The following is an 11,428-nucleotide window of genomic DNA, read 5'->3' as shown; positions in this document are numbered from 1 at the left end:
CTGAGACAGATCAAAAAGAAAGTCCTGGAAAATCACCACCATGTTCTTCGAGTCCCAAGGTCACTCACCAGTCTGCCTGCTTTCCAAACTTTCAGAGTCTTCCTACGTTTATTTAAAAAATAACTTCTAGGGTTTTTGTTGTACTTAGCAGGAGCGATAGGGGAAAATACTTCCTAGAGGAAGTCTGTATATTGATTTTGACTAAGGAAAGTTTGTTTTCAGTAGCCTTGTCCAATAGACTCTTCTCTCATGGATTCTTCCTTATCCTTTATGCCTAAAGTCCTTTTCTGCTCCTAGATGCGACAGTCCCTATCCATACTCTTGTCCTATACGCCTCCAATCTGCTCGGTGACTGCTTTGTACCTCTCTTATCTTCACAAACCCCCATCCTCAGTGAATGACCCAGCTTCCTTCTTCACTGAGAAAACTGAAACCACTAGAAGAGAACTTTCCACCACCTCTACCCACCACTGGCACCTGCTGCCACACATGTGGCTGCCCAGCTTGTTTACTACAAGAGTGGTCCCCGCTTCTGCTCGACCCCACCTTCCATTTGTGTACCGGATCCCATCCGGTCTCGCCCATCCACAGACTCTGTTCAACAATTCTTTCTTCAAAGTCAGTTTTTGCTCTGCACTGGATTGTTCTCATTCATCAGCAACAAAAGCATAAAAATGCTTGTACTGCCACCTTAAAATATAAATCTCTCTGTTCTGCTTCCCACTTCAGTTTCTGTGTTTCATGCCTTTGTCCCCTCTCACAACAAAACTTGTGGAAAGTTTTTTTTTTTCCTCTAGTTGTTGTCTCTAGTTCCTCTTTTCTAATTGTTAAACCCATTCCGGCCTGGCTTTTGCCTCACAGCTCCAACAGAAGTACTTTTGTGAAGGTCACCAGTGACCTTTATGCTAATTCCAGTGTTCATTTCTTGATCCTCTCCTTTTTGATCCATCAATAGAATCGGACTCAGCTGATCCCCTCCTCTTCTTTGAGGAGCTGTCTTATGGCTTCTGTCTCGATTGTCCTCCTACCCACTTGGCTGCTTCTCTGTCTCTTTTTTAGATTCATCATCATCTTGATCTTTCAATGTTCATGTGTACAGGACTCAGTCCTGTAACATTCATTTCCTTGAGGATTTCTTCTTGTCACATGACTTAGACACCATCTTTATGCTGATGATTCTCCAGTTTTATCTCCAACCTTATCAGACCTTTCCTGAATGCCAGACTCATTTATCCAGCACTTCCATGTGGCTGCTCATAGGCACCTCCAAGTCACCGTGTGCAAAACTGAGCTGGTTTCCCCAATACCCACTTGACCTACAACCTGTAGCAGCTCAGTTGGTGGCAACACCATTCTTCTAGTTGTACAACTTCTAGTTGTAAAACCCAGGAGTCCTCCTAGGTTCCTCTCTTTTTCTCACTGTATATATCCCATCTGTTGAACAGTTAAGTTGACTTTCAACGTATCCTCTGTCCATCCCTTCTCAGCACCTCAGCTGTAGCCACATTGCTCCAGGTCATGTTCATCACCGGCCGGGACCACGGTGAGATCCTCCTCACTGGTGTCCTTGCTTATAGCCTGCACTGTACATAACAGTGAGAATAGTGTTAATATGTCAGTTCTATGCCAATCCTCTTTGGTTCCCCAGGGGACCGTGAGTCAGCTTCAGCATCCTCTGGTCACATGGGCCTCCCTGCCGTTCCTCAGACATACCAGGTTCACATGTGCCTGGATCATTTGAGAAAGTTATACCAAAAAAAAAAAAGCTATTGATACGCTATTGACACTTTCTTAAATTTATTATTTTTAAAAAAATTGATGTCTTTCTGATTAGAAGTCTTTCCTAACCAGCATATGAGTCTCTTTATTCACCTCTTTGATGTCCCTTGGAAATGTTTTTGAGTTTGATATATGTAAATCCTGTTGCTTGATGCACATGTATTCTATTGCTATTTTGAATGGGGTTCTCGTCTATAATTTTTCAACTGGTTAGTGCTGGTATGTAAGAAATTATTTGGCTTATATATTTATTATATAAGTGTCTCTCCTTGGAACTGTTAAAGCTGAACGTCTTTCCAGCTCTAATTACTCTTTGGTTGATGCTCCATGTGTTCTGATTCCTCTTGGTTCTGTACTTGCTATGGATCTTGCACAGGGCTGTTTTTCTCTCAGATTCCTTCAGATTATTCCTGCCTGCCCTTAGGCTCTTGGCTTTTAGGCCCTGAAGCACTGAGGCTGGGATGGGGGCCTCTCCTTGGCCCTCCCCTGGCTCTTCACAGGACCTCTGTTCAGACACTTAGAAGTTCTAAATGCAATCACCAGTTCACCTTTTCTTAACCAAGCTTCATGATCAGTTAGGGCTTGGAATGGAGTTGGTGCTCTATAGGTATTTATTGAAGTAGAGTAGTGAAGGACTGAAGTATTTGTCTTCTTCATCCTAGACCTCCCAACTCACTTTATTGGGAATGCTCTTGTACTTGCAAGAGTTTCTCAACTTTTTATCCAACTCCTCTATTGATTTTTTTCTAGTCAATTTGTATATGTTTTGTGATATTTTCACCCAGCCTTATTTCATAGTGACTTCCACCAATACTGAACATTCCAGACAACTCTCTATTTGACAGTCAAGTCTTTCATTTGTCTAATGTGTAATGACCACTTCCATGCTCACTTTGTAATCTTCTGTAACCTGCTGTGTCTGTTGACTTTGACGCCCTTGCTGACTTGATGACTCTTCTCCCCTCTCAGATTCAGGCTTCTTCAGGAGAAAACAAGTACACTGGTACCTTGGACTGTGCAAAAAAGCTATACCAGGAGTCTGGGATCCGCGGCATCTACAAGGGGACTGTGCTAACCCTTATGCGAGGTAAACTTTGAGACTCTCTACCCGACATCACCTTGGGGGGAGGGGTCACCTGATGTGGATTTGCCACAGATGTCCTTGCCCAGATTGCCAGATTAGCCTTGGTACCACGCAGACCACAGCTCTGATGAGGCTGGCACTGTGTGTCCTCATTTTAGGCAGTCTCTCCTCTGGCCAGCATGAATATAAATGAGGATGGGGGGGACCTTCCATCCTTCCGGCAGGCTGGCTCTCAAAGGTGGAAGTCATGACAGTGGTAGTTGGAAGAAAGTGGCAAGTAGGTAGAAACTGTGACCGGAGGGATAAGTGGGAAGAAAGAGTGACTTAGGAACAGTGGGGCTCTCCCTGGTTCGAGAGGCATGTCCTGCTGGGTGGCAGTAGGTGAGGCAAAGGTGGCCCCACCCTTGTCCTGAGATGGCAGCCTGGAGGAAGGCCGGTGTGGTTATAACTGCTTGGAGTGAGCATGTTAGTGGGGACAACTCAGAGGGGACTTGGAAGATGGAAGGATGTCACATGTATATACTCACACCAGCGCTTGTGCCAGAGCAGCACCTGGTCACTGCAATGTAGTTGTTGAAAATGGGAGGTGCTGCTGAGGGACTTTTCAGGACACCCCAAAGGACCCGAGGCCAGGCTTGGCTGTGCTAAATTGAAAAAAATCTGTGAGGATTTTATATCATTTAATTTACCTCTTTCTTGCCACTAACAGATGTTCCAGCCAGTGGGATGTATTTCATGACATATGAGTGGCTGAAAAATATCTTAACTCCAGAGGGAATAACAGAACTTAGAAGTCACTTTGCTCAGTCACGGGGAGGTCGCCCTTTCCTGTACATGGGTGTGGAGGCAGGAGTGGGACTTGCTTCCGCCTCCACGTCCCCTTTCCCCTTTTTGCCGCTGAGGCCCAGCTGACGCCTCTTGCTCTGTGCCTCATCCAGTGGAGCAAGCATTTGAGACAAGGGCATGAAACCCCCTCCAAGGCATGGTGGCTGCCATGTCACAGGAGCCCTGGCCTCAGACCTCCTCCCTTCAGTCAGTGTCTCTCCCTTGTAACTGCCCTGCCTGCCACAGGAGGGATGGTCTGAACACAGCTCTCACAGCCTTTGTGTGACTGTGGCTGGTGTTCTGCAGTGTCAATGAGCTCAGCGTGCCTCGGATCCTGGTGGCTGGGGGCGTCGCAGGGATCTTCAACTGGGCTGTGGCAATCCCCCCAGATGTGCTGAAGTCCCGCTTCCAGACTGGTAAGTGGAGGGTACTGGGGTGGGTGAGGGTGGAGTAGGTCCCGGAACTGGCCGCCCCCGGGGTGCAGAGCTCTTAAGGCCTGAGGGATACTCGCTCTCCACAACACACCCAGCATCTGTCTGCCCAGCATCTCCAGGGCGGTCGTTTGTGTTCTAGGAACTCTAGGCTCATTTTCATGTTGTCCTAAACACAAAATAAGTGAGATAAGGAGTCAAATCAACTCTCCTTCCCCCACATGAGCAGAAGGACCCTTTCATTGTTCATTTCCCTTTTCTACTCAATTGGCACCTGTAATCCAGATATTTGTGTCTGTTTGTCCCAAGGTGAACTGTGTTGTCTGTGGACAGGTCCCAGATGACCTGCAGTGTGTCCTCTCCTGGTGCTGTGACCTTGCAGGAAGACTTGACTATAAGATTGTCCTCATACGTGTCTTCATATGGTCAGGTCAGGAAGCTTCCTGAAGCCTTAACAGTTGGGTTCTGCCCACAGCACCTCCTGGGAAATATCCTAACGGTTTCAGGGACGTGCTGAGGGAGCTGATCAGGGACGAAGGGATCACATCCTTGTACAAGGGATTCAACGCAGTGATGATCCGAGCCTTCCCGGCCAACGCGGTGAGTGGCTGGCCGGGGCTGTGCTTTCCCTTCGGGGTTCAGAGCTGGGTGCTCGTGGGCTGACTTTTGCTTGCTCCTGGGATTGGATTGGGGGCTCGGTTCTCCCAGAACTCTACCCTCAGCCAGAGCCTCCTAATTTGCTCCCTTTCCCGAAACTGTCAGGAAGCTTTGCCTTTGCCGTTCTCTGAGGCGAGGGGCTTTGATTTCCTGACCTGGTTGTCAGAAGCAGGCAGTTGTGGGACATGCATCTTCCTCCCTCGGGAATGAGAGAACACAGTTTGATTCCCGGACCTGGAGTGGGAGCGAGGTTAGGGAGGGGTTCTAGTCCTCACAGGGCCAGCCAAGCACATGCCGGGGTCTCTGTAAATAGTCACAGCTCCTGCTGGCTTTTCTCTTCTTCCAACCCCTTCTCAGGCCTGTTTCCTTGGCTTTGAAGTTGCCATGAAGTTCCTTAATTGGGCCACCCCCAACTTGTGAGGCTGAAGGCTGCTCAAGGCTCTGGATGCTGTCACCGAAGAGGAGCAGTAGGCAGATGTCCTGACGGGTGAGGGAAGGGGGATGTGAGATCAGAGCTCTGTGCATGGACTTGTTGAGACCATTTGCCTTAATGACATCCTCTACCTGGTAGAACTTGGTGTGCCATTGGGAAACCTGAATTCACTTTTGTCAATTTAAGGGATCTCAAGAGGATTTAGAGATGTATTATGTAGCTTCTAGACCAGATACCACCTGTGGCCAGAGTACTATCTATTGGTTGACTACTAGCCCTGTCATACCCAAAATACTCACCTCGAAAGAGAAAATCTCAGCCTGCCACTGGAGGTACTATGCACAGTTTCAGCCAGCTGCCAGGAGCTGGGGTCATCTTTGATCCCTAGCTAGAAAAATGCACCAGATTTCCAGGGTACCATCCTATCCTGGCCTGCACATGGGGACTTGAGGCCCACGTCTGTCTGTCAAGTGGACTGAGTAAGTGTGCAGGGGCAGGGAGCCTGATAATGGCTTGACTTTATTTTTCAGGCATGCAAATAATCAAAATTGAAACTAAAGTAGCCTAATTTCCCAGAAGAAGGTGAAAAGCTTTTCCTCCCACACAGTGAGGAGGGTTTTAAATCAAGAGTCCCAGCCTGCTGGGATCAGTGAGAAAGTCCAGGGTATAGGAAGGCTCTTTTTGCACACTCGTTTCTCATGGGAGCCCCCTGTTTCAACAGGAAACAATAAATACTGTTTTTAATTTTTGCATTGTGTGAGATTTCTTTCTTTTGATTCTGGGTCATTTTCGCAGGCAACTCATGGCCTTGGTAGAAGCTGTCAGGGATCCAGCGTCCTTACCTGATTGCTTCAGGCAGGGGCTCCAGCAAGAGAAAGAGGGAAAGGTTTTGGCCAATCCAGCCTTCCCCATTGCTCCAACCCCAGCTGCTTGAGGAACAGTCAGGTTGGACGGTGTGGGGTGACTTGATTGGTAACTGTTCCTACAGCCCTCAGTGCAAACCTGGCACGCAGGCCCCACGAGCCCAGCCTGCAGCTCATTCAGTCGTTCCTCAGCCTCTTTGCTCTGAGTCACATAGGTGTCTGAGCGAACAGATGGAGAGTCGGTTGTCCTAAAAGGCCAAAAGCACTTCCGAGTTTTCATATGGGCTTTGGGTTGCCGTGTGATATGATGACACCAGCCTGGCTTTACTCATCAGTCTGAGGGTGATGCCCAGGTGGTGAAGCTCTCGGGTGGCTGCCCAAGGAGGTGAGGGAGTTGGAGGGTCACAAGCTAGTCCTTGTCTGGTGGAGGGTGAGGCTCCTAGAGCTGGGCTTCTCTGGCAGCGTCCCATCTGGCAGTCATAGTTACTGTTGCACTGGCACTTCCCGCATTGCTGCAGCTACTTAGAGACCCTTGGACTTTGCTTTAGAGCCACCACTGTATATAAATGGGTGAGTGGGGCAGGGACCCACACTCATCCGGGAATGGGTGTAGCCAACCTAGCTGAAAGCTGAAGATTGGGGGGTTGAAGGAAGGAGGCTTTATTCCTGAGAATATACTTCTGGGTAACCAGATAAGAATTATGGTCAAGTCAAAAAACAATATTTTTTAGAGATGAAAATTGTGTGCCCTGTGCCTGGGATGATTAATTCACTGTTAACGCCTGTACCTCTCATGCTGCGGGATGTCTCTGTTTAATCTCTTTGCTTTGGAGATAGCTGCATATGTGTCTCCTGAAGCTTTTTATCAGCACTACCCAGTTTTTGAGACAGTCCTGAAACCTCAGCCTTTGCTTGAAGCCCCTGGGAGTTCATTTGCATTCCAGTGAAATGCCAGTCATTCCCTTGGCTCAGGATCACTTTTACAGTCTGTGCTTCTGGGTAATTTGCCCTTTGAAACAACTTCTATTTTAAAACACGATGTTTTGGTTCCTTGATGTTAGGGGTGGTAGATTCTTTTACTCCTTTGGGTGTTCAAGAGACTCTAAGTCCAATAGGAAAGCCCCTGGAGACATATTTGTGAAGGCAGCAGAGCAGATGGTGAGTAACTCCCTTCTGGCTGGCACTTCCTTTTTATGATGCACTTTGAAATGCCACCTGTTCCTGATATATCTCTTCTCTCCCCGTTAGGGGTAAATGTGGGGGAGAGATTGGGGCCCTCCCCAGCAATTTCTCTGACTGTCACATACAGCGTAAGTAGAATCTAGAGAGTAATCGTTAAAACAACCAGCAAGTGATGACAGCCTCACCCAGGCACAAAGCAGAGTATAACTGGGTCAAAGGTGAAGGACAGAGGGCAGGTTGTTGGAACAGCAGCCTATTAGAAGCAGTAGTAGCACCATAGCCGCTGTCCTTACATACCATCTCTACCCACAGTTCTTTCTCCTCAGGATTTTGAGGCTGGAACCCACTATCTCCCTTCTAGCCTTTTTAGGGGTTCATTCTTATCTCTTTATCCCCATGTAACTCATTGTTTAATGGGTAGGGATTTTTACCCCCGTGTTCAGATGCGGAAGCCAAGGCTCAGACAGGGTAAACTGATATGCCAAGATCATTGGCAAGTTGATAATAGAGTGGGAATAACAGAGTAGTGTCTGGGTGTCCACAGGCCTGAAGAAAGACTTGTTCAGAGTCTACCAGAGGCTGTCCTGGGACTGCTTGACCCAAGCTCCAAGAGGCCTGTGTGTGCCACAGGGTCAAAGCTCAGGCAACTGGCCTGTGAATCAGGCCAGGGGTGGCACATAGAGTCCCAACAGGCATTGGCAAGGCCCCCAGGGGCCAGGTGCTCCCAGAGGGCTCCCTTTCTGCTTCCTCTGCTCTGGTCAGCATGCAGGCCTGTGACTCTCCAGCCAGGCTGTCTGGTGCTTCCCACATTCTACCCTTGCCCTGAGGTGTCTCAGAGGCAGACTCTAGGTCCATTGCAGAGACTGACACTTTCCTGGGACACAGAAAGTGTCACCAGACCCACTGCTGTCTGACTAAACATGTGTCCTGGGGAGAGGAGTGGCTCACAGGTATAGAAATAGGTGGCCCAGGAATTGATTGCTCCCTGGAGCAAGGACATTGTTAAAACAGACCAGACTTCCTGGCCTCGTGCTGGAGGCATCATGGACATTGAAGAGGCAGAGGAAACATAGCCCACTGTCCCAATCCCTTCTGCACACTAGAGGCTTGTGAACACCTCTAAAACAAAATAGAAACTGATGGTGCTGGATTCTAAATGATCTGGGAGGACTGGACCAGAGGGTCTGGCTTGCAGAGGTGGTCAGGTAACCAACAGGTCTCATGCGACAAATGCAGGACTGAAGTGGCTTATAGAAGTGGCCCCTTTGGGCAGAGAAGGGGACACCAGAGGGTGGAAGGTATGTAAACTGAGGGGTTTGGGCCAAGAGCAGGCCTCCAGAGGAGTCTGGGAGAGTTTGGGCGTCTCTTCTTCCTGAAGACAGGAGAAAAAAACCTTTTAAAATAAAACCCCAATCAAGAGCACATGAAATCCACAGTTTCATTGGAAATAGCAATTTGACACCCTACCCATGATCATTTTCACCAGATCCACTGCTGTCAGGCTAAACATGTGTCCCACCTGTGTTATTCTGCATCCATAGTTGTAAACATCTCTGAGAATTGGCCCCATTTTGTCCACGTCTGCCTGTGGTTGGTGGTGTGGCAGTCTGAACAAGATGTTGAGTTCCTGCTAGGTAGTGAGTAGGACTGGTTGGAGCTGAGCTCCTGTCAGGGCTATGGGGCCTTCTCTTCTCTATTATGGTCCCTATATTTCTCTTGCTTTTGGAGGTCTCTACTCCCACCATCACTTACAGCTATTTCTCAGTTCCTGGCTGCCTGTAGGTTTGGTTGCCATGGTAACCCCCAGTGGTGCAGCTGGACAGGCTTGAATGAAGGCAGCCTTAGGAAGGTAAACGTAGATGATATGGGGCTCGGGCCCCTGGTATTCTCTTACTCCAGGGCCCTCTTCTATTACCAGCTCAACTGGGCATTCATGAAGGCCTTTGGGACTCTACTTCCCACTGAAGGGTTTCCCAGAAGTAGGAGAGATGGATCCCTGCTCTGGGGACCAGGTGTTAGGGGAAGGAAGCAAAGTTTGGCCTGGAGGCTGCCTGTCTACTCTTACTCTGAGGCTAGTCTGTGGAGACAGGTAAGGAGCCCCATTCCCTTTGGTCAAAGGATGCCTTTGAATGCCACGTTTGATGGCTGGCTGGATGACCAAGCTGTGGAGCTTCTGAGAACAAGACAGGCAGACCAGCCTGCTTTTGGCAGAGGTTGATGGAGGTTGTTTGGAGCAACTGGGAGAACCCACCCACACTCAGCTCTGTCGTCAGGCCTGGAGTAACCTCCCTCTACCCTGTTTTATAATTGAGGTCGGAGCCCTAACTATACAGATGCCTGTTCCCTTTTAAAACAAAAAACCTGACAAACGGGCACACTCAGGGGTGGAGTTGTGAATTTGCCTTTCCAAAGGGTTGATTATAGGATTGTTTAAAATGGATCAGATCCCCAGGTGTGTTGGTGCAGTGGGGGTCACACCCAGGTTTCCTGGGTCCAGGCTGACTCCTGGAATACTTAGAAGGGTCAGTCTACCCAAAAGCAGAGAAGAGCTGAGGAACCATGCCCCTCCAGCCCCTCCAGACCCTCTAGCCCCTCCCTGCCTATCCTTAGTGAAGTCTTTGTATTTTGAGATCAGAAGCATAGCTTTGAAGTAAAGGATCCTAATTCTGAGATTGTGAGGCCAGGAGAGCAGTTTAATTGGTTCTGCTTGCTGTGTGGAAATTTATCATTCATTTATTCAGTAAACCTTCTCCAAGAGGGTACAGTAAGACCCAGCAAGGAAAAAGTTGAACACTATCCCTCCTCTCACGAGGCTGATGATCCAAGACTCCTTTTGGAATTCAAGGATCTTCACCAAGGGGACATTGCTATTCAGAGACACAGACCTGCCTGGCCTAGAGCTTGGATGCCTTCTGCACCAGAGGGGATCAGGTGCTCCTTCTCCTTCCTCCTCTCACGAGGCTGATGATCCAAGACTCCTTCCGAGGTTCAAGGATCTTGACCAAGGGGACTGCTATTCAGAGACACAGGCCTGCCTGGCCTAGAGCTTGGATGGCTTCTGCACCAGAGGGGATCAGGTGCTCCTTCTCCCAGAAACTCAGTTCCCAGAAGCACTGAGCTCCTGGGTGTGTGCCAAGCCAATATGAAAGGTCCTAGTGAGGATTTTAATTAATACTGGTTAATTACCAGGCGGAGCTTAACCATCCCAAATGCCTTTCAGTTCCCAAGTCTATAGTGAGTCACTTTCTGATGGGGCCCGGCAAGGAGGAGGACTCTGTCTTATGTTCACTGGGCCTTTGGTCAGTGCCTAGGCTGTGGCATGGACATCCTAGGAAGGTCTCCACCTTTTTCTATTCCCTTCCAGTCTGGTGTGAGTGAAGGGGTTAACTTGAGAAATAGACTGGCCCCTTCAGTTTGCCTATGCCCCCTCCGGAGGGGCAAAAGACAGCAATGCCTTGTGATCTGCTCAATATCATCAAGCAGTGCTGGTCCAGGCCCCAGGGTAAGGTGTGCAGAGAGAAGGTGTGTGCAGATCCAGTCCTGAGAATCTGGTGGGAGTGCTCAGGAGGAAGAACGGGTACAGAGGTCATTCTTGGGCCTTATTCCCTTTTCCCAGGGTGCACGCTTGGCCTTGGGAGCTCTCCCAGGCTTCTTTCTCTGTCTGTGGCTCTCAAATTACTGTATCATTGGAACTCCTACTATCTACAAAGCCTTCACCGTATGACATCTTACAGACCTCCTGCCAGACTTCTGAGGGTCTTACGGTCATTCCACCATTCCACCCAGCGGCCAGGGTGATCCTGACTCTCACGGTCCACTATGCTAGGACGGCTTTCCTCCAGATCTTCCTGTGGTCGGATCCTGCCCAGGCCTCAAAGTCAACTTGATGTCACCCCGTAAAGTGGGTCCTCTTGCTCTCCACCGCAGCCAGAAACACACTGAGGAGGTCATGTGTGATGCTGCGTCTGGTTCTGGACTGTGTCCCTGACGCCTACTGAGTGGTGGCAAACAGGAGGCTCTTAGCGTGTGTTGAAAGAAGAAATGCAAGGCCGTCGTGACTAAGTAAGAGGCACTGACGACTCTGCTGAACGGGTGCACCATTCACTCCGGCTCCTCCACCGCGGACCGGCCGGAGCAGGCGGGCAGCTCAGTGGCGCACGCGCACTGAGGGCCG

The 11,428-nt window shown here is 49.2% G+C and overlaps 1 protein-coding gene across 1 annotated transcript in view; it reads left to right on the top strand.

Annotated features, from left to right (window-relative positions):
• Window positions 1–5,958, top strand: part of SLC25A20 (solute carrier family 25 member 20) — a 19,687-nt gene extending 13,729 nt beyond the window's left edge. The window contains exons 5-9 of the mRNA XM_006909064.3: window positions 2,749–2,866; window positions 3,573–3,669; window positions 3,995–4,104; window positions 4,595–4,719; window positions 5,134–5,958. Of these exons, the coding sequence (XP_006909126.1) occupies window positions 2,749–2,866; window positions 3,573–3,669; window positions 3,995–4,104; window positions 4,595–4,719; window positions 5,134–5,196 (513 nt within the window). The 3' untranslated portion in view covers window positions 5,197–5,958. The remainder of the gene's footprint in view (window positions 1–2,748; window positions 2,867–3,572; window positions 3,670–3,994; window positions 4,105–4,594; window positions 4,720–5,133) is intronic.
• The last annotated feature ends 5,470 nt before the right edge of the window (window positions 5,959–11,428 follow it).

Source organism: Pteropus alecto, unplaced genomic scaffold, assembly GCF_000325575.1.
Source record: "Pteropus alecto unplaced genomic scaffold, ASM32557v1 scaffold53, whole genome shotgun sequence".
Lineage (NCBI taxonomy): Eukaryota > Metazoa > Chordata > Mammalia > Chiroptera > Pteropodidae > Pteropus > Pteropus alecto.
Note: the sequence above shows the minus strand (reverse complement) of the source record. Positions and strands in the feature narration are given on the sequence as shown.